Source organism: Cetorhinus maximus, chromosome 31 (genome assembly GCF_964194155.1).
Source record: "Cetorhinus maximus chromosome 31, sCetMax3.hap1.1, whole genome shotgun sequence".
Classification (NCBI taxonomy): Eukaryota; Metazoa; Chordata; class Chondrichthyes; order Lamniformes; family Cetorhinidae; genus Cetorhinus; species Cetorhinus maximus.
Window position 1 is genome coordinate 2,356,770 of NC_135909.1, and position 23,757 is coordinate 2,380,526.

At 48.0% G+C, this 23,757-nt stretch overlaps 2 protein-coding genes across 3 annotated transcripts in view; both read left to right on the forward strand.

The window, feature by feature from the left end:
• Positions 1-23,757, forward strand: part of LOC144670193 (putative RNA-binding protein EIF1AD) — a 333,511-nt gene that overhangs the window by 145,760 nt on the left and 163,994 nt on the right. The gene's annotated exons all lie outside the window — the stretch shown is intronic.
• Positions 64-21,138, forward strand: znrd2 (zinc ribbon domain containing 2). 2 transcript variants are annotated; one of them, XM_078532972.1, is made up of 4 exons: positions 64-163; positions 4,197-4,348; positions 18,559-18,643; positions 20,785-21,138. In XM_078532972.1, the coding sequence occupies exons 1-4, from the start codon at positions 148-150 to the stop codon at positions 21,132-21,134; spliced, it is 603 nt and encodes a 200-aa protein (XP_078389098.1). In that variant the 5' UTR covers positions 64-147; the 3' UTR covers positions 21,135-21,138. The 2 variants fall into 2 exon arrangements, with proteins under 2 accessions (XP_078389098.1, XP_078389099.1); XM_078532973.1 differs by lacking the exon at positions 64-163 and adding an exon at positions 2,486-2,793.

The following is a 23,757-nucleotide window of genomic DNA, read 5'->3' on the forward strand; positions in this document are numbered from 1 at the left end:
GGCTCTTCCGCAGGCTCGCCGCTGCTGGGGAAATTCGGGCGGGGCTTACATTCCCACGTGGGGGGGTTGGTTGCGCCCGGATTGGTTACGAACCCAGCGCAGTGAAGCGTCACTTCCGGCAGCACCGACAGAGGCGATATCAGCAGCATGGCTCTGAATAGTGGTAATGGGGAATGGGGTATTTTCCTTCCTACGGCTGGGTGGTAAGGACAGTCCCGCCATTGAATGGAGGGGATACTGCCCCTCCAGGGGGTGTGTGGGGGGAACACTGCCCCTCCAGGGGGCGGGAGGGAGGAAAGAATAACTAATTAGGGAGCTCGGAAGCAGATTAAAAAATAGGACCTCAAAGGTAGTAATCTCTGGATTACTTCTGGTGCCACGCGCTAGTGTGTATAGAAATAGGAGGTTAGTCCAGATGAATGCGTGGCTGGAGAGATGGTGCAGGAGGGAGGGCTTTAGATTTCTGGGACATTGTGACCGTTTCTGGGGGCGGTGGGACCTGTAAAAGGCGGACGGGTTGTACCTGAACCGGAATGGGACCATCATCCTTGCGGGGAGGTTTGCTAGTGCTGTTTGGGAGGGTTTAAGCTAACTTGGCAGAGGAATGGGACCCTGAGAGGAGGTTCAGCAGAGGGAGATGCACTGCCAAGATTAGAAGAGAGAGCAAGTGAGTCTGGAAGGCATAGAAATTATAGGCCAGTTAAGGTACAAGGGAAAACAAAATAAAAACAGAATTACCTGGAAAAACTCAGCAAGTCTGGCAGCATCGGCGGAGAAGAAATCAGTCAACGTTTCGAGCCCTCATGGCCCTTCAGCAGAACTGAAGCATAGTTTCAACAAGGGACCCTTGTTGAAACTATGCTTCAGTTCTGCTGAAGGGCCATGAGGGCTCGAAACGTTGACTGATTTCTTCTCCGCCGATGCTGCCAGACTTGCTGAGTTTTTCCAGGTAATTCTGTTTTTATTTTGTTTTGGATTTCCAGCATCCGCAGTAGCTTTTAGCTTTTTGTTTTTATCTTAAGGTACAAGGGAGTTTGGCAAGGTTGGATGGTATTTAATTTAATGCAAGGAGCCTGACGAATAAGGCAGATGAGTTGAGGGCACAAATTAACACATGGAAGTATGATGTCATTGCTGTCATAGAGACATGGTTGAGAGAGGGGCAGGACTGGCAGCTCAATATCCCAGGATATAGGATCTTTAGGCGAGACAGGGAAGGAGGTAAAAGAAGAAGGGGTATCGCAATATTGATCAAGGAATCAGTTACAGCAGTAAGGAGGGATGACATCTTAGAAGGCTCCTCAAATGAAGCCATATGAATAGAACTTAAAAACAAAAAAGGGAGTTTTTGCTGGGAGTGTACCATAGGTCCCCAAACAGTCAGAGAAATAGAAGAGCAGATATGTAGGCAAACTTCAGAGAAGTGTAAAAATAATAGCGTAGTAATAGTGGGGGATTTCAACTCCCCCAACATTAACTGGGTGAGTCATAGTGTGATAGGTTTAGAGGGAGCGGAATTCTTAAAATGCATCCAGGAGAGCTTTTTTTAAGCCAATACGTTGAAGGTCCTACAAGAAAGGGGCGGTCCTGGACTTAATTTTAGGGAATGAAGCCGGCAAGTGGTAGAGGTATTAGCGGGGGAGCATTTTGCAGATAGTGATCATAACTCCATTAGATTCAAGGTTGTTATAGAAAAGGACGAGGATGGGCCAGAAATCAGAGTTCTAAATTGGAGGAAGGCCGGTTTTAATAAGATCAGATATGATTTGGCCAGAGTGGACTGGGAGCAGCTACTTTTAGGTAAATCTGCGTCAGAGCAGTGGGACTCATTCAAGAAGGAAATAGGGAGAGTACAGGGCCAACATATTCCAATAAAGATAAAGTGTGGGACCAACAAATCCAGGGAACCCTGGATTTCAAGGGATATACAGGATTGGATAAAGAGAAAGAGAGAACCTTATGGCAGATACCGAGGACTCAAAACAGCGGAAGCCCTAGAGGAGTATAGAATGTGTAGGGGGAACTTAAAAAGGTAATTAGGAGAGCAAAAAGGGGGCATGAAAAAACATTGGCAGGTAAAATAAAGGAAAATGCAAAGTTATTTTACAAGACAGTAAGAGTAAGAGGATAACTAGGGAAAGAGTAGGGCCCATTAAGGACCATAGTGGTAATTTGTGTGTGGAGCCGGAAGACATAGGTAGGATTCTAAATGAATACTTTGTGTCGGTGTTCACAAGTGAGAGGGACGATGTGGGTATGGAAATCCAGCAGAAGGACTGTGATATAATTAAAGAAATTAGCATAGAAAGGGAGGAGATTATTAGTGGTCTGGTAGTCTTAAAAGTAGATAAATCTCCAGGCCCGAATGAAACGTATCCCAGACTGTTGAGTGAGACAAGAGAGGAGATAGCAGGGGCGCTGGCAATAATTTTCAATACCTCGCTGGCCACAGGAGAGATGCCAGAGGACTGGAGGACAGCCAATGTGGTACCGTTATTCAAGAAGGGAGGAAGGGGTAAACCAGGGAACGACAGGTCATTCAGTCTAACCTCAGTGGTTGGGAAACTATTGGAAGCAATTCTGAGGGACAGAATTAATCTACACTTGGAGAGGCAGGGATTAATCAAGGACAGTCAGCATGGTTTTGTTAAGGGGAGGTCGTGTTTGACCAATTTGATTGAATTTTTCGAAGACGTGACCAGGTGTGTAGATGAGGGCAATGCATTTGACATAGTGCATTTGGACTTCATCAAGGCTTTTGATAATGTCCCGCATGGGAGACTGATAACCAAGGTAAGAGCCCATGGGATCCAAGGCAAATTGGATCCAGAATTGGCTGAGTGGCAGGAAGCAGAGGGTGATGGTTGAGAGGTGTTTTTGTGACTGGATATATGTGTCCAGTGGGGTTCCACAGGGATCGGTGTTGGGTCCCTTGCTGTCTGTGGTATATATAAACAATTTAGACTTGAATGTAGGAGGGTTGATCAGTAAGTTCGCGGATGATGAAAATTGGTTGGGTGGTAAATAGTGAGGAGGATAGCCTTAGATTACAGGAGGATATAGATGGGCTGATCAATGGCAAATGGAATTTAATCTGGATAAGTGTGAGGTGATGCACTTGGACAGGACAAACAAGGCATGGGAATACACAATGAATGGTAGGATCTTAGGAAATACTGAGGATCAGAGGGACCTTGGTGTGCGTGTCCACCGGTCTCTTAAGGTAGTGGGACAGGTGGATAAAGTGGTTAAGAAGGCATATGGGATACTTGCCTTTATTAGCCGAGGCATAGATAATAAGAGCAGGGAGGTTATGCTGGAACTGTATAAAATGCTGGTTAGGCCACAGCTAGAGTATTGCGTGCTGTTCTGGAATCCACATTATAGGAAGGATGCGATTGCACTAGAGAGAGTGCAGAGGAGATTTACCAGGATGTTGCCTGGGCTGGAGAGTTTTAGTTATGAGGAGAGATTGGATAGGCTGGGGTTATTTTCCCTGGAGCAGAGGAGATTGAGGGGTTATATGATTAAGGTGTATAAAATTATGAGGGGCATAGAGAGGGTAGAGAGGGAGGAACTTTTCCCTTTGGTGGAGGGATCAACAACCAGGGGGCATAGATTTAAGGTAAGGGGCAGGAGGTTTAGAGGGGACGTGAGGAAGAATTTCTTCACCCAGAGGGTGGTGGGAATCTGGAACTCACTGCCTGAAAGGGTGGTAGAGGCAGAAACCCTCATAACATTTAAGAAGTATTTGGATGTGCACTTGCGATGCCATGGGATACAAGGCTGTGGGCCTAGTGCTGGAAAATGGGGTTAGAATAGTTAGGTACTTGTTTGACCAGTGTAGACTCGATGGGCCGAAGGGCCTTTTTCTGTGCCGTAGATTTCTATGATTCTATAATAACCCCCTCCAGGGGCTGGGAGGGAGGAATGCCCCGTCCTGGGAGGTGGGGGGGATAAAGGCAACAACAGCCCCACAGAGGGAGCGTGGAGGGGATGATACCACCTGGGTGATTGAGGCAATACCCAGGAATTTGGAGTGGGAATGTGCTGGTGCTTCTGTGCAATGTGGTGAAGTGTGTGGGGGTTTTCCAGTGTCCTCGCAATGTATGAGGATCTTTGTCGCACCAGGGGAGGAAGATGGCAAGGGCTGCGACTTCTGCGTTGTAATGAGAGTCTGGGCTCTTTCTGTGCAGGGGATGAGGACTATATATGGACCCCCCCGTCTGAGGCGGAGATGAAGGTGATCGAGGCTCGCCGGGAACGCCAGGACAAGATCACCAAACTGATGGGGGATTACCTGCTGAAAGGCTACAAAATGCTGGCAGACAGCTGTCTGGAATGTGGAGTGAGTATTAGCCAGAGTCCTGAATAAACAGTGACTCTGTACAGTTACACAGTGACAATCCTTACCCTGAATAAACAGTGACTCTGTACAGTTACACAGTGAGTGATCCTCACCCTGAATAAACAGTGACTCTGTACAGTTACACAGTGACAATCCTTACCCTGCTGAATAAACAGTGACTCTGTACAGTTACACAGTGAGTGACCCTTACCCTGCTGAATAAACAGTGACTCTGTACAGTTACACAGTGAGTGATCCTTACCCTGCTGAATAAACAGTGACTCTGTACAGTTACACAGTGACAATCCTTACCCTGCTGAATAAACAGTGACTCTGTACAGTTACACAGTGAGTGATCCTCACCCTGAATAAACAGTGACTCTGTACAGTTACACAGTGACAATCCTTACCCTGCTGAATAAACAGTGACTCTGTACAGTTACACAGTGAGTGACCCTTACCCTGCTGAATAAACAGTGACTCTGTACAGTTACACAGTGAGTGATCCTTACCCTGCTGAATAAACAGTGACTCTGTACAGTTACACAGTGACAATCCTTACCCTGCTGAATAAACAGTGACTCTGTACAGTTACACAGTGAGTGACCCTTACCCTGCTGAATAAACAGTGACTCTGTACAGTTACACAGTGAGTGATCCTTACCCTGCTGAATAAACAGTGACTCTGTACAGTTACACAGTGAGTGACCCTTACCCTGCTGAATAAACAGTGACTCTGTACAGTTACACAGTGAGCGATCCTCACCCTGCTGAATAAACAGTGACTCTGTACAGTTACACAGTGAGTGACCCTTACCCTGAATAAACAGTGACTCTGTACAGTTACACAGTGAGTGACCCTTACCCTGAATAAACAGTGACTCTGCACAGTTACACAGTGAGTGACCCTTACCCTGCTGAATAAACAGTGACTCTGCACAGTTACACAGAGAGTGATCCTTACCCTGAATAAACAGTGACTCTGTACAGTTACACAGTGAGTGACCCTTACCCTGAATAAACAGTGACTCTGTACAGTTACACAGTGAGTGACCCTTACCCTGCTGAATAAACAGTGACTCTGTACAGTTACACAGTGAGTGATCCTTACCCTGAATAAACAGTGACTCTGTACAGTTACACAGTGAGTGACCCTTACCCTGAATAAACAGTGACTCTGTACAGTTACACAGTGAGTGATCCTTACCCTGCTGAATAAACAGTGACTCTGTACAGTTACACAGTGAGTGACCCTTACCCTGAATAAACAGTGACTCTGTACAGTTACACAGTGAGTGACCCTTACCCTGCTGAATAAACAGTGACTCTGTACAGTTACACAGTGAGTGATCCTTACCCTGCTGAATAAACAGTGACTCTACAGTTACACAGTGACAATCCTTACCCTGCTGAATAAACAGTGACTCTGTACAGTTACACAGTGAGTGACCCTTACCCTGAATAAACAGTGACTCTGTACAGTTACACAGTGACAATCCTTACCCTGCTGAATAAACAGTGACTCTGTACAGTTACACAGTGACAATCCTTACCCTGCTGAATAAACAGTGACTCTGTACAGTTACACAGTGAGTGATCCTCACCCTGCTGAATAAACAGTGACTCTGTACAGTTACACAGTGAGTGATCCTTACCCTGCTGAATAAACAGTGACTCTGTACAGTTACACAGTGAGTGATCCTTACCCTGCTGAATAAACAGTGACTCTGTACAGTTACACAGTGAGTGATCCTCACCCTGCTGAATAAACAGTGACTCTGCACAGTTACACAGTGAGTGACCCTTACCCTGAATAAACAGTGACTCTGTACAGTTACACAGTGAGTGACCCTTACCCTGAATAAACAGTGACTCTGTACAGTTACATAGTGAGTGACCCTTACCCTGAATAAACAGTGACTCTGTACAGTTACACAGTGAGTGACCCTTACCCTGAATAAACAGTGACTCTGTACAGTTACACAGTGAGTGACCCTTACCCTGAATAAACAGTGACTCTGTACAGTTACACAGTGAGTGACCCTTACCCTGAATAAACAGTGACTCTGTACAGTTACACAGTGAGTGACCCTTACCCTGAATAAACAGTGACTCTGTACAGTTACACAGTGAGTGACCCTTACCCTGCTGAATAAACAGTGACTCTGTACAGTTACACAGTGAGTGATCCTTACCCTGAATAAACAGTGACTCTGTACAGTTACACAGTGAGTGATCCTTACCCTGCTGAATAAACAGTGACTCTGTACAGTTACACAGTGAGTGATCCTTACCCTGCTGAATAAACAGTGACTCTGTACAGTTACACAGTGAGTGACCCTTACCCTGAATAAACAGTGACTCTGTACAGTTACACAGAGAGTGATCCTTACCCTGCTGAATAAACAGTGACTCTGTACAGTTACACAGTGACAATCCTTACCCTGCTGAATAAACAGTGACTCTGTACAGTTACACAGTGAGTGACCCTTACCCTGAATAAACAGTGACTCTGTACAGTTACACAGTGACAATCCTTACTCTGCTGAATAAACAGTGACTCTGTACAGTTACACAGTGAGTGACCCTTACCCTGAATAAACAGTGACTCTGTACAGTTACACAGTGAGTGATCCTTACCCTGCTGAATAAACAGTGACTCTGTACAGTTACACAGTGAGTGACCCTTACCCTGCTGAATAAACAGTGACTCTGTACAGTTACACAGTGAGTGATCCTTACCCTGCTGAATAAACAGTGACTCTGTACAGTTACACAGTGAGTGACCCTTACCCTGAATAAACAGTGACTCTGTACAGTTACACAGTGAGTGACCCTTACCCTGAATAAACAGTGACTCTGCACAGTTACACAGTGAGTGACCCTTACCCTGCTGAATAAACAGTGACTCTGCACAGTTACACAGAGAGTGATCCTTACCCTGAATAAACAGTGACTCTGTACAGTTACACAGTGAGTGATCCTCACCCTGAATAAACAGTGACTCTGTACAGTTACACAGTGAGTGACCCTTACCCTGAATAAACAGTGACTCTGTACAGTTACATAGTGAGTGATCCTTACCCTGAATAAACAGTGACTCTGTACAGTTACACAGTGAGTGATCCTCACCCTGAATAAACAGTGACTCTGTACAGTTACACAGTGAGTGACCCTTACCCTGCTGAATAAACAGTGACTCTGTACAGTTACACAGTGAGTGATCCTTACCCTGCTGAATAAACAGTGACTCTGTACAGTTACACAGTGAGTGACCCTTACCCTGCTGAATAAACAGTGACTCTGTACAGTTACACAGTGAGTGATCCTTACCCTGCTGAATAAACAGTGACTCTGTACAGTTACACAGTGAGTGACCCTTACCCTGAATAAACAGTGACTCTGTACAGTTACACAGTGAGTGACCCTTACCCTGAATAAACAGTGACTCTGCACAGTTACACAGTGAGTGACCCTTACCCTGCTGAATAAACAGTGACTCTGCACAGTTACACAGAGAGTGATCCTTACCCTGAATAAACAGTGACTCTGTACAGTTACACAGTGAGTGACCCTTACCCTGAATAAACAGTGACTCTGTACAGTTACACAGTGAGTGACCCTTACCCTGCTGAATAAACAGTGACTCTGTACAGTTACACAGTGAGTGATCCTTACCCTGAATAAACAGTGACTCTGTACAGTTACACAGTGAGTGACCCTTACCCTGAATAAACAGTGACTCTGTACAGTTACACAGTGAGTGATCCTTACCCTGCTGAATAAACAGTGACTCTGTACAGTTACACAGTGAGTGACCCTTACCCTGAATAAACAGTGACTCTGTACAGTTACACAGTGAGTGACCCTTACCCTGCTGAATAAACAGTGACTCTGTACAGTTACACAGTGAGTGATCCTTACCCTGCTGAATAAACAGTGACTCTACAGTTACACAGTGACAATCCTTACCCTGCTGAATAAACAGTGACTCTGTACAGTTACACAGTGAGTGACCCTTACCCTGAATAAACAGTGACTCTGTACAGTTACACAGTGACAATCCTTACCCTGCTGAATAAACAGTGACTCTGTACAGTTACACAGTGACAATCCTTACCCTGCTGAATAAACAGTGACTCTGTACAGTTACACAGTGAGTGATCCTCACCCTGCTGAATAAACAGTGACTCTGTACAGTTACACAGTGAGTGATCCTTACCCTGCTGAATAAACAGTGACTCTGTACAGTTACACAGTGAGTGATCCTTACCCTGCTGAATAAACAGTGACTCTGTACAGTTACACAGTGAGTGATCCTCACCCTGCTGAATAAACAGTGACTCTGCACAGTTACACAGTGAGTGACCCTTACCCTGAATAAACAGTGACTCTGTACAGTTACACAGTGAGTGACCCTTACCCTGAATAAACAGTGACTCTGTACAGTTACATAGTGAGTGACCCTTACCCTGAATAAACAGTGACTCTGTACAGTTACACAGTGAGTGACCCTTACCCTGAATAAACAGTGACTCTGTACAGTTACACAGTGAGTGACCCTTACCCTGAATAAACAGTGACTCTGTACAGTTACACAGTGAGTGACCCTTACCCTGAATAAACAGTGACTCTGTACAGTTACACAGTGAGTGACCCTTACCCTGAATAAACAGTGACTCTGTACAGTTACACAGTGAGTGACCCTTACCCTGCTGAATAAACAGTGACTCTGTACAGTTACACAGTGAGTGATCCTTACCCTGAATAAACAGTGACTCTGTACAGTTACACAGTGAGTGATCCTTACCCTGCTGAATAAACAGTGACTCTGTACAGTTACACAGTGAGTGATCCTTACCCTGCTGAATAAACAGTGACTCTGTACAGTTACACAGTGAGTGACCCTTACCCTGAATAAACAGTGACTCTGTACAGTTACACAGAGAGTGATCCTTACCCTGCTGAATAAACAGTGACTCTGTACAGTTACACAGTGACAATCCTTACCCTGCTGAATAAACAGTGACTCTGTACAGTTACACAGTGAGTGACCCTTACCCTGAATAAACAGTGACTCTGTACAGTTACACAGTGACAATCCTTACTCTGCTGAATAAACAGTGACTCTGTACAGTTACACAGTGAGTGACCCTTACCCTGAATAAACAGTGACTCTGTACAGTTACACAGTGAGTGATCCTTACCCTGCTGAATAAACAGTGACTCTGTACAGTTACACAGTGAGTGACCCTTACCCTGCTGAATAAACAGTGACTCTGTACAGTTACACAGTGAGTGATCCTTACCCTGCTGAATAAACAGTGACTCTGTACAGTTACACAGTGAGTGACCCTTACCCTGAATAAACAGTGACTCTGTACAGTTACACAGTGAGTGACCCTTACCCTGAATAAACAGTGACTCTGCACAGTTACACAGTGAGTGACCCTTACCCTGCTGAATAAACAGTGACTCTGCACAGTTACACAGAGAGTGATCCTTACCCTGAATAAACAGTGACTCTGTACAGTTACACAGTGAGTGACCCTTACCCTGAATAAACAGTGACTCTGTACAGTTACACAGTGAGTGACCCTTACCCTGCTGAATAAACAGTGACTCTGTACAGTTACACAGTGAGTGATCCTTACCCTGAATAAACAGTGACTCTGTACAGTTACACAGTGAGTGACCCTTACCCTGAATAAACAGTGACTCTGTACAGTTACACAGTGAGTGATCCTTACCCTGCTGAATAAACAGTGACTCTGTACAGTTACACAGTGAGTGACCCTTACCCTGAATAAACAGTGACTCTGTACAGTTACACAGTGAGTGACCCTTACCCTGCTGAATAAACAGTGACTCTGTACAGTTACACAGTGAGTGATCCTTACCCTGCTGAATAAACAGTGACTCTACAGTTACACAGTGACAATCCTTACCCTGCTGAATAAACAGTGACTCTGTACAGTTACACAGTGAGTGACCCTTACCCTGAATAAACAGTGACTCTGTACAGTTACACAGTGACAATCCTTACCCTGCTGAATAAACAGTGACTCTGTACAGTTACACAGTGACAATCCTTACCCTGCTGAATAAACAGTGACTCTGTACAGTTACACAGTGAGTGATCCTCACCCTGCTGAATAAACAGTGACTCTGTACAGTTACACAGTGAGTGATCCTTACCCTGCTGAATAAACAGTGACTCTGTACAGTTACACAGTGAGTGATCCTTACCCTGCTGAATAAACAGTGACTCTGTACAGTTACACAGTGAGTGATCCTCACCCTGCTGAATAAACAGTGACTCTGCACAGTTACACAGTGAGTGACCCTTACCCTGAATAAACAGTGACTCTGTACAGTTACACAGTGAGTGACCCTTACCCTGAATAAACAGTGACTCTGTACAGTTACATAGTGAGTGACCCTTACCCTGAATAAACAGTGACTCTGTACAGTTACACAGTGAGTGACCCTTACCCTGAATAAACAGTGACTCTGTACAGTTACACAGTGAGTGACCCTTACCCTGAATAAACAGTGACTCTGTACAGTTACACAGTGAGTGACCCTTACCCTGAATAAACAGTGACTCTGTACAGTTACACAGTGAGTGACCCTTACCCTGAATAAACAGTGACTCTGTACAGTTACACAGTGAGTGACCCTTACCCTGCTGAATAAACAGTGACTCTGTACAGTTACACAGTGAGTGATCCTTACCCTGAATAAACAGTGACTCTGTACAGTTACACAGTGAGTGATCCTTACCCTGCTGAATAAACAGTGACTCTGTACAGTTACACAGTGAGTGATCCTTACCCTGCTGAATAAACAGTGACTCTGTACAGTTACACAGTGAGTGACCCTTACCCTGAATAAACAGTGACTCTGTACAGTTACACAGAGAGTGATCCTTACCCTGCTGAATAAACAGTGACTCTGTACAGTTACACAGTGACAATCCTTACCCTGCTGAATAAACAGTGACTCTGTACAGTTACACAGTGAGTGACCCTTACCCTGAATAAACAGTGACTCTGTACAGTTACACAGTGACAATCCTTACTCTGCTGAATAAACAGTGACTCTGTACAGTTACACAGTGAGTGACCCTTACCCTGAATAAACAGTGACTCTGTACAGTTACACAGTGAGTGACCCTTACCCTGAATAAACAGTGACTCTGTACAGTTACACAGTGAGTGATCCTTACCCTGCTGAATAAACAGTGACTCTGTACAGTTACACAGTGACAATCCTTACCCTGCTGAACAAACAGTGACTCTGTACAGTTACACAGTGACAATCCTTACCCTGCTGAATAAACAGTGACTCTGTACAGTTACACAGTGACAATCCTTACCCTGCTGAATAAACAGTGACTCTGTACAGTTACACAGTGAGTGACCCTTACCCTGAATAAACAGTGACTCTGTACAGTTACACAGTGAGTGATCCTTACCCTGCTGAATAAACAGTGACTCTGTACAGTTACACAGTGACAATCCTTACCCTGCTGAACAAACAGTGACTCTGTACAGTTACACAGTGACAATCCTTACCCTGCTGAATAAACAGTGACTCTGTACAGTTACACAGTGACAATCCTTACCCTGCTGAATAAACAGTGACTCTGTACAGTTACACAGTGAGTGACCCTTACCCTGAATAAACAGTGACTCTGTACAGTTACACAGTGAGTGACCCTTACCCTGCTGAATGAACAGTGACTCTGTACAGTTACACAGTGAGTGATCCTTACCCTGAATAAACAGTGACTCTGTACAGTTACACAGTGAGTGATCCTTACCCTGCTGAATAAACAGTGACTCTGTACAGTTACACAGTGAGTGATCCTTACCCTGCTGAATAAACAGTGACTCTGTACAGTTACACAGTGAGTGACCCTTACCCTGAATAAACAGTGACTCTGTACAGTTACACAGTGAGTGACCCTTACCCTGCTGAATAAACAGTGACTCTGTACAGTTACACAGTGAGTGATCCTTACCCTGAATAAACAGTGACTCTGTACAGTTATACAGTGAGTGATCCTTACCCTGCTGAATAAACAGTGACTCTGTACAGTTACACAGTGAGTGATCCTTACCCTGCTGAATAAACAGTGACTCTGTACAGTTACACAGTGAGTGATCCTCACCCTGCTGAATAAACAGTGACTCTGCACAGTTACACAGTGAGTGACCCTTACCCTGAATAAACAGTGACTCTGTACAGTTACACAGTGAGTGACCCTTACCCTGAATAAACAGTGACTCTGTACAGTTACATAGTGAGTGACCCTTACCCTGAATAAACAGTGACTCTGTACAGTTACACAGTGAGTGACCCTTACCCTGAATAAACAGTGACTCTGTACAGTTACACAGTGAGTGACCCTTACCCTGAATAAACAGTGACTCTGTACAGTTACACAGTGAGTGACCCTTACCCTGAATAAACAGTGACTCTGTACAGTTACACAGTGAGTGACCCTTACCCTGAATAAACAGTGACTCTGTACAGTTACACAGTGAGTGACCCTTACCCTGCTGAATAAACAGTGACTCTGTACAGTTACACAGTGAGTGATCCTTACCCTGAATAAACAGTGACTCTGTACAGTTACACAGTGAGTGATCCTTACCCTGCTGAATAAACAGTGACTCTGTACAGTTACACAGTGAGTGATCCTTACCCTGCTGAATAAACAGTGACTCTGTACAGTTACACAGTGAGTGACCCTTACCCTGAATAAACAGTGACTCTGTACAGTTACACAGAGAGTGATCCTTACCCTGCTGAATAAACAGTGACTCTGTACAGTTACACAGTGACAATCCTTACCCTGCTGAATAAACAGTGACTCTGTACAGTTACACAGTGAGTGACCCTTACCCTGAATAAACAGTGACTCTGTACAGTTACACAGTGACAATCCTTACTCTGCTGAATAAACAGTGACTCTGTACAGTTACACAGTGAGTGACCCTTACCCTGAATAAACAGTGACTCTGTACAGTTACACAGTGAGTGACCCTTACCCTGAATAAACAGTGACTCTGTACAGTTACACAGTGAGTGATCCTTACCCTGCTGAATAAACAGTGACTCTGTACAGTTACACAGTGACAATCCTTACCCTGCTGAACAAACAGTGACTCTGTACAGTTACACAGTGACAATCCTTACCCTGCTGAATAAACAGTGACTCTGTACAGTTACACAGTGACAATCCTTACCCTGCTGAATAAACAGTGACTCTGTACAGTTACACAGTGAGTGACCCTTACCCTGAATAAACAGTGACTCTGTACAGTTACACAGTGAGTGATCCTTACCCTGCTGAATAAACAGTGACTCTGTACAGTTACACAGTGACAATCCTTACCCTGCTGAACAAACAGTGACTCTGTACAGTTACACAGTGACAATCCTTACCCTGCTGAATAAACAGTGACTCTGTACAGTTACACAGTGACAATCCTTACCCTGCTGAATAAACAGTGACTCTGTACAGTTACACAGTGAGTGACCCTTACCCTGAATAAACAGTGACTCTGTACAGTTACACAGTGAGTGACCCTTACCCTGCTGAATGAACAGTGACTCTGTACAGTTACACAGTGAGTGATCCTTACCCTGAATAAACAGTGACTCTGTACAGTTACACAGTGAGTGATCCTTACCCTGCTGAATAAACAGTGACTCTGTACAGTTACACAGTGAGTGATCCTTACCCTGCTGAATAAACAGTGACTCTGTACAGTTACACAGTGAGTGACCCTTACCCTGAATAAACAGTGACTCTGTACAGTTACACAGTGAGTGACCCTTACCCTGCTGAATAAACAGTGACTCTGTACAGTTACACAGTGAGTGATCCTTACCCTGAATAAACAGTGACTCTGTACAGTTATACAGTGAGTGATCCTTACCCTGCTGAATAAACAGTGACTCTGTACAGTTACACAGTGAGTGATCCTTACCCTGCTGAATAAACAGTGACTCTGTACAGTTACACAGTGAGTGATCCTCACCCTGCTGAATAAACAGTGACTCTGCACAGTTACACAGTGAGTGACCCTTACCCTGCTGAATAAACAGTGACTCTGTACAGTTACACAGTGAGTGATCCTTACCCTGCTGAATAAACAGTGACTCTGTACAGTTACACAGTGAGTGACCCTTACCCTGAATAAACAGTGACTCTGTACAGTTACACAGTGAGTGACCCTTACCCTGAATAAACAGTGACTCTGTACAGTTACACAGTGAGTGACCCTTACCCTGCTGAATAAACAGTGACTCTGTACAGTTACACAGTGAGTGATCCTTACCCTGAATAAACAGTGACTCTGTACAGTTACACAGTGAGTGATCCTTACCCTGCTGAATAAACAGTGACTCTGTACAGTTACACAGTGAGTGATCCTTACCCTGCTGAATAAACAGTGACTCTGTACAGTTACACAGTGAGTGATCCTCACCCTGCTGAATAAACAGTGACTCTGCACAGTTACACAGTGAGTGACCCTTACCCTGCTGAATAAACAGTGACTCTGTACAGTTACACAGTGAGTGATCCTTACCCTGCTGAATAAACAGTGACTCTGTACAGTTACACAGTGAGTGACCCTTACCCTGAATAAACAGTGACTCTGTACAGTTACACAGTGAGTGACCCTTACCCTGAATAAACAGTGACTCTGTACAGTTACACAGTGAGTGATCCTCACCCTGCTGAATAAACAGTGACTCTGTACAGTTACACAGTGAGTGATCCTCACCCTGCTGATTAAACAGTGACTCTGTACAGTTACACAGTGAGTGATCCTTACCCTGAATAAACAGTGACTCTGTACAGTTACACAGTGAGTGATCCTCACCCTGCTGATTAAACAGTGACTCTGTACAGTTATACAGTGAGTGATCCTTACCCTGAATAAACAGTGACTCTGTACAGTTACACAGTGAGTGATCCTTACCCTGCTGAATAAAATGTATGATGACGTTATGGTCTCCTCTGCCCACACAGCCCATACTCGGTTGGGGAGGAACCCACTTGTGGAATAGGGGATGTTTGACAGAGGTTTACAACAGCTGGTAACGTTAGAACGCACAACTGTTTGCAAACAGGAACAGATGTGTGGCATGGCGGGGGAGGGGCTGACATTCTCAACCCCTTTCCCCTGGCTGACCCTGCGGCAGCTGGGGCTTTGTTTAACCCTGGAACTGGGGAGTCATTGACTAGAATCGCAGGATTCTGCACCATCTGCCTTCACCCCCTGGAACCTGTTTGTTCCTCTCTGTAAGTATGCAAGGGAACGCCACCCACCCCAACTCTCCGGCCCCATTTATCCCATTGTGTGAGTGAGACATCCTAGAGGAATGACATGAGTGTGTGTGTGTGCCAGAGAGAGTGTGCGCGCACGCGAAAGAGGGAGGGAGTGAGTGTGTGCGAGAGAGTGTATGCATTTGCGAGAGAGGGAGCGAGTTTGTGTGAGAGTGCGCGCACGTGAGGAAGTGAGTGTGTGCGCGCATGCAAGGGAGGGAGTAAGTGTGTGCACACACGCGAGAGAGGGAGGGTGTGAGAGTGTGCGCGGACAAGGGAGGGAGTGAGTGTGTGCGTGCATGCGAGAGAGGGAGTGTGTGTGAGTGTGTGAGAGTGCACGCGCATGCGAGGGAGGGAGTGAGCGTGTGAGAGAGGAGTGAGTGCGTGTGAGTGCGCACACGCGCGAGAGGGAGTGTGTGTGTGTGTGTGTGAGTGTGCACACGAGAGAGGGAGTGAGTGTGTGCGAGTGTGCGCGCACGCGAGAGAGGGAGGGAGTGTGTGTGTGAGACAGTGCGCGCACGCGAGAGGAGGGAATGAGTGTGTGTGAGTGCGCGCACACGAAAGAGGGAGGGAGTGAGTGAGAGAGTGTGCACACGCGAGAGAGGGAGAGTGTGCGCGCACGCGAGAGGGAGGGTGTGTGTGTGAGCGCACACGACAGGGTGAGTGTGTGCGCGCGCACGCAAGAGTGTGAGTGTGTGTGCACGAGAGAAAGAGGGAGTGAGTGTGTGTGCACACGAGAGAGAGGGAGTGAGTGTGTGTGCACACAAGAGAGAGAGGGAGTGAGTGTGTGTGCACACGAGAGAGTGAGGTAGTGAGCGTGTGTGCACACGAGAGAGAGGGAGTGAGTGTGTGTGCACACGAGAGAGAGAGGGAGTGAGTGTGTGTGCACACGAGAGAGGGAGTGAGTGTGTGCACGAGAGAGGTAGTGAGTGTGTGCACACGAGAGAGAGAGGGAGTGAGTGTGTGCACACGAGAGAGAGAGAGGGAGTGAGTGTGTGCACACGAGAGAGAGGGAGTGAGTGTGTGTGCACACGAGAGAGGGAGTGAGTGTGTGCACACGAGAGAGGGAGTGAGTGTGTGTGCACGAGAGAGGTAGTGAGTGTGTGCACACGAGAGAGAGAGAGGGAGTGAGTGTGTGCACACGAGAGAGAGAGAGGGAGTGAGTGTGTGCACAGGAGAGAGAGAGGGAGTGAGTGTGTGCACAGGAGAGAGAGAGGGAGTGAGTGTGTGTGCACACGAGAGAGAGAGGGAGTGAGTGTGTGCACACGAGAGAGAGAGGGAGTGAGTGTGTGCACAGGAGAGAGAGAGGGAGTGAGTGTGTGTGCACACGAGAGAGAGAGAGGGAGTGAGTGTGTGCACACGAGAGAGAGAGAGGGAGTGAGTGTGTGCACACGAGAGAGAGAGGGAGTGAGTGTGTGCACAGGAGAGAGAGAGGGAGTGAGTGTGTGTGCACACGAGAGAGAGAGGGAGTGAGTGTGTGTGCACGAGAGAGAGAAGGAGTGAGTGTGTGTGCACAGGAGAGAGAGAGGGAGTGAGTGTGTGTGCACACGAGAGAGGGGGAGTGAGTGAGTATGTGTGTGCACACGAGAGAGAGGGAGTGAGTGTGTGTGCACACGAGAGAGAGGGAGTGAGTGTGTGTGCACACGAGAGAGGGAGTGAGTGTGTGTGCACACGAGAGAGGGAGTGAGTGTGTGTGCACGAGAGAGGTAGTGAGTGTGTGCACACGAGAGAGAGAGAGGGAGTGAGTGTGTGCACACGAGAGAGAGAGAGGGAGTGAGTGTGTGCACACGAGAGAGAGAGGGAGTGAGTGTGTGCACAGGAGAGAGAGAGGGAGTGAGTGTGTGTGCACACGAGAGAGAGAGGGAGTGAGTGTGTGTGCACGAGAGAGAGAAGGAGTGAGTGTGTGTGCACACGAGAGAGAGAGGGAGTGAGTGTGTGTGCACACGAGAGAGGGGGAGTGAGTGAGTATGTGTGTGCACACGAGAGAGAGGGAGTGAGTGTGTGTGCACGAGAGAGGGAGTGAGTGTGTGTGCACACGAGAGAGAGAGGGAGTGAGTGTGTGTGCACACGAGAGAGGGAGTGAGTGAGTATGTGTGTGCATGCACGCGAGGGAGGGAGGGAGTGTGTGTGCACACGAGAGAGAGAGGGAGTGAGTGTGTGTGCACACGAGAGAGAGAGGGAGTAAGTGTGTGTGTGCACTTGCGAGAGAGGGAGTGAGTGAGTGTGTGTGTGCATGCAAGAGAGGGAGAGTGAGGCGGAGAGTGCGCGCGCGGTGTTTATTCTTTCACAGGATGTGGGCGTCGCTGGCTGGGCCAGCATTTGTTGCCCATTCCTAATTGCCCCCTTGAGAAGGTGGGGGTGAGCCGCCATCTTGAACCGCTGCAGTCTCTGTGGTGTAGGTACACCCACAGTGCTGTTAGGGAGGGAGTTCCAGGATTTTGACCCAGCGACAGTGAAGGAATGGCGAGTGTGTGTGTGATCGAGAGAGTGAGTGAGTGTGACAATGCTGCAGTAATGTTTCCTGCACCCTCAATCAGCAACCGTTGTGGCCCATCTTGCTGCCCTCTATTTTGTGACACACACAATTGTCACTACACAGGGAATCCCAGTCGGCTATTTGACTACGAAGGGCCTCGCATCGAAGCCCAACCCAAACCCCTTGCAATCCGTGAGTATTTTTGAATACCAGTCAGGATTCCGATAGGAGGGATGAGGGGTGTGGTTTATGTTATGGCACTTGTAGGGGGGTGGGGGTGGGGGGAGAGGTCGAGTTATCAGGCCTGTGACCTCTGCCGGGGAGGTTTAGTGACTTGTTGGGCTGATTGCTGGAACTCCTGTCTGTTATTCTCCCCGATAGACCGTTCTCCTTCAAGACAAGAAACAGAAAAACTACTGCGTTGCCTGTCAGGAGCTGGATTCTGATGTAGACAAGGATAATCCAGGTAAAGGATTCTGTCCCTGGCAGTGCCAACTAGCAGCTTGATCCAACTGAGTGGCCTTGCTGGGCTATTTCAGAGGGGGCATTTAAGAGTCAACCACATTGCTGTGGGGTCTGGAGTCACATGTAGGCCAGACCGGGTAAGGACGGCAGATTTCCTTCCCTAAAGGGGACATTAGTGAACCAGATGGGGGTTTTTACAACAATCGACTAAAGTCTAATGTGACTTTTAATTCCAGATTTTTATTGGATTCAAATTCCATCATCTGCCGTGGTGGGATTCGAACCCGGGTCCCCAGAGCATCACCCTGGATCTCTGGAATACTAGTCTGCCCCTGCGGCTGTTGCAGCCAGTGTGTTTTATTCAAAGTCGGCCCCTTGGCCATTGCTGTGGCTGCCCCACACCGGAACACAACTGCCACAAGGAGCATTTTATTCCCTCAGAAAGTCCGGGGTTCTGCACTCCAGAGACCTGAGCAAAACAAAAAGAAAAACGATTCAAGCTAACACTGCCAGCGCCAGCACAGAGGGAGTGCTGCACTGCCAGAGGCGCCATCTTTCCAATGAGATTAAAAAAGCTGAGGCCCCTCCCCCCTCTCTCAGGGGTGAAAGTTAAAGATCCCACAGCCGCTTTTGGGAAGAGTGGAGGGAGAGGGCAGGGAGGCCAATATTTATCCCTCAACCACCCTCGCAAAAAAAAACCCTAAGGCCTGCTCATTATCCAGTTGCTGTTTGTGGGAGCTTGCTGTGCGCCAATTGGCTGCCGTGTTTCCGACATGGCTCCGCTTCCAAAGCCCTTCATTGGCTGTGAAGTGCTTTGGAACGTCCTGAGGTTGTGAAAGATGTCCAGCTGCAATGTTTTAAAATTAATTTACAGGATGTGGGCGTCGCTGGCTGGGCCCAGCATTTATTGCCCATCCCTCATTGCCCCTTGAGAAGGTGGGGGTGAGCCGCCTTCTTGAGCCGCTGCAGTCCCTGTGGTGTAGGTACACCCACAGCGCTGTTAGGGAGGGGGTTCCAGGATTTTGACCCAGCGACAGTGAAGGAACGGCCGATATATTTCCAAGTCAGGATGGTGAGTGGTTTGGAGGGGAACTTCCAGGTGGTGGTGTTCCCATGCGTCTGCTACCCTTGTCCTTCTAGATGGTAGCGGTCATGGGATTGGAAGGTGCTGTCAAAGGAGCCTTGTTGAGGTTTTAAAGTGTATCTTGTAGCTTTGTAGATGGTACACACACTGCTGCTGCTGTGCGTCAGTGGTGGAGGAAGTGAATGTTTGTGGATGGGGTGCCAATCAAGCGGGGCTGCTTTGTCCTGGATGGTGTCGAGCTTCTTGTGTTGTGGGAGCTGCACTCATCCAGGCAAGTGGGGAGTATCCCATCACACTCCTGACTTGTAGATGGTGGACAGGCTTTGGGGAGTCAGGAGGTGAGTTACTCGCTGCAGGATTCCCAGCCTCTGACCTGTTTGAATGGAGCCTTGGTGAGAGCGCCCCTGGAATATTGAGTACAGTTTTGGTCTCCTTATCTAAGGAAAGATGTACTTGCCATGGAGGGTTCACCAGACTGATTCCTGGGATGGAGAGATTGAGGAGACTGGGCCTGTATTCTCTAGAGTTTTGAAGAATGAGAGGTGATCTCATTGAAACTTATAAAATTCTCACAGGGCTCGACAGGGTAGATGCAGGAAGGGAGTTTCCCCTGGCTGGGGGAGGGGGAAGGGGGCGTCTAGAACCAAGGGACACAGTCTCAGAATAAGGGGGTCGGCCATTTAGGACTGAAATGAGGAGGGATTTCTTCACTCAGAGGGTTGGCGCATCTTTGGAATTCTCTACCCCGGAGGGCTGTGGAAACTCAGTCACTGAGTATGTTCCAGACAGAGAGCGATAGATTTCTGGCACTAATGACATGGAGGGATAGTGGAGGGGGGTAAATGGTGCGGAGGTCAACGATCAGCCATGATCCGCTTGAATGGCAGAGCAGGCTCGATGGGCCGAGTGGCCTATTCCTGCTCCTCTGTCCCTGTGAAAGGTCCTGGAGAAATACCTTTTATTGAACTAAGATTTTGTGGGGGGGGGTTGTACTTGTGTACATTTGAACATTGACATCTTGCATCCCTGACTTAATGTTTCTCTTTTTAATCCCTCAGCTTTGAACCCGCAAGCGGCCCTGTCTCAAGTGAGGGAGCGACAGCGCGTTTTCAACGGCCTTGAGGAGCCCTTCCCCTCCCGCTCCGCTCCGGACACCTCGGCCGAGGGCAGGGCCCCGCCCGCCCCCTGCGCGGGACCCCCTGAGCCGGCCCCTCCCCGCGCCGAGGGCGACTGCCCGGGCGCCCCGCGGGCCCACGCCCGCCGGGAGGCCGAGCGGGCCGTCCTGCAGAAGCTGGCGTGGGCCAGCGGCGAGCTGGAGCGGGCCTGCTCCGTGGAGTACAGCTCCCAGCTCTGCGTCTTGATCAGGAACTGCGCCGACTCCTTGCACAGCCTGAAGCGGCTGGCGTAGTCGCACGCCCAGTGGCCTTCCCGTCTCTCCCCGGCCCCCACCTTGAATCCGCCAGTGCTGTTCCACGCCAGGTCTGCAAGGCGGCCGGGAGGGTTGGGGTGGGTGGGGTCCCTGTTCTCTGATACACTGGCTCCGTCACACCCTCCCAAGCGATGTGAATGCCCGGCTACGACCTTCTGACCTCCCGCCACATTTAATCTTGCCGTATTGGAGACCAATGGGGATTGCCGATGAGGCATCTAGCAGTTAACCGCGTTTATGGAGCTTCAGTCCGCATGGCCTCAAGCCGGGTTGCCAACTCAGGCGGAATGTATTCCCGGAGAAAGCATCACTTGAACAACAAACCAACCCAGTCAAAGAGTCCACTTGTTTCTCCCGTCTCCCAATGTTTTTGTAACTAATAAACACAACCGTTAAAATTAGATGATAAAACGTAACTATTTCTTCCTCCCCACACCCGCCCCGCCGTGGTTGTTTGTGACGATGTCCGTTTAATTTCCAATTCCTGGGGCCTTCAGGACGTTCCTTGATGGTTGTCAATCCGAAGGTGGGCCCCTGGGTTGTGACAGAAACTCCTGTCCACAATTGGAAAGAAGCTTTGAGAGTTTGTCGAGTTATTCTGGGGGGACGGACGTGGGGGGGTGGGAATGAGGAGTCAAAGGTCAATTAGCCACTGGCCTTTGACCTCTGGGTCTTGAGTTCAACACCTGCCCAGACAAAAGGCATGAAAATCTCTGCTGACTGTGTGGAGCTTTACTCTGTATCTAACCCCGTGCTGTACCTGCCCTGGGAGTGTTTGATGGGGACGGTGTAGAGGGAGCTTTACTCTGTATCTAACCCCGTGCTGTACCTGCCCTGGGAGTGTTTGATGGGGACAGTGTAGAGGGAGCTTTACTCTGTATCTAACCCCATGCTGTACCTGTCCTGGGAGTGTTTGATGGGGACAGTGTAGAGGGAGCTTTACTCTGTATCTAACCCCGTGCTGTACCTGTCCTGGGAGTGTTTGATGGGGACAGTATAGAGGGAGATTTACTCTGTATCTAACCCCGTGCTGTACCTGTCCTGGGAGTGTTTGATGGGGACAGTGTAGAGGGAGCTTTACTCTGTATCTAACCCCATGCTGTACCTGTCCTGGGAGTGTTTGATGGGGACAGTGTAGAGGGAGCTTTACTCTGTATCTAACCCCGTGCTGTACCTGTCCTGGGAGTGTTTGATGGGGACAGTGTAGAGGGAGCTTTACTCTGTATCTATCTCCGTGCTGTACCTGTCCTGGGAGTGTTCGATTGGGCGATGGAATGAGTCAGTCCCAGTGACACTGAACAGTTGCAAAGAATAGAGAGAGGCAACTGTACAATGAGTTGGGATACATTTTAAACAGGTTACGTCAAAACACATTGTCAAGAGGGAGGTGCAAATGTATTCCTAATATTGTGAGGGTTCCCAACTCGAATCTGTATCCCAGATGGACACAACTTTCACTTGGAGGGGACACTCTTTGATGAATAAATTCTCCACTCGCACACAGGGATGAGTGCCCAGTCCTGGGAGCGACCAGAGGTAGCCCCCTCGTTCCTACACTTCCACCCAACCCCCCCGGGGATTGTTGCTTCTGTGTTTTTGTTTGTGTGTTAATAAAATATTTGCATTTTCTGCTCTGACCTGGCTGATTTCTTGGAGAATGTGAGGACGCCAGGGAGGGACACATACATGGCTTTGAGGTGGTGGTGGGGTGGGTGGGGTTGACCTCCAAGCAGGAGCACAGGCTACGATGGAGGGGGTTTGACCTCCAAGCAGGATGGGGGAGTGGATCCCCCCCCAGGAAGGGTGCACCAGGGAAGGACGTGAGCCGGAGAGAGACCTCGGGAGGGAAGGAGAGGTTCCGGGGGTGGACCAATTGCACACCCTGGAGATGAAGGGTTTGAATGTGGTATTAATCCAAGACCTCCAACATCTGCCATCTCTGTGGGATGTAAAAGATGCCCTGTGGCACTTTTCAAGGGGGTGGGGTTCCTCCCTGGTACTGTCCTGGCCAACATTCACCCCTCAACCCAGCAACACTTCCAAACAGAGACCACCTAACTTATCCATCCCATTGCTGCTTGTGGGAGCTTGCTGTGCGCCAATTGACGTTACCTGCGCCGCCAAACTTGCATAAGCGGCTGGGAAAACACCTTTTTCCTGGCGGGAAGTTGTTTTTTTTAAAAGAAGAGAGAGATTTTGATCCTGCACAATATAAAAAAAAGTTACCAGGGAGGAGATTCCCCTTAAAATTGTCTTGCGATGCTCCACATCATCTGCCTTCCCTGTGAAATCGCTGGAGGGGGTTTCTTCTCTGCACTGGGTGGGTGGCTGGGGGTGGGAGGCTAAGGGAAAAGTTTGGAGGAAGCGGCGTGTGCTCACGTCCTGACGTGAGTCTTTGGTCAGTCCCAGGGCGTTGGCGGCTGGTAAACAAAGGGAAGGTTTGCAAAGGCAGTCCCTTTAAAACAGGAGCCGGAGAGGGAGCAGAGTTGCGGGGAGGGGGGTGGAGATCTTCTCTGTGCAAGAGAGAGAGAGAGGGGGGGATCTTCTCTGTGCAAGAGAGAGAGAGAGGGGGGGATCTTCTCTGTGCAAGAGAGAGAGAGAA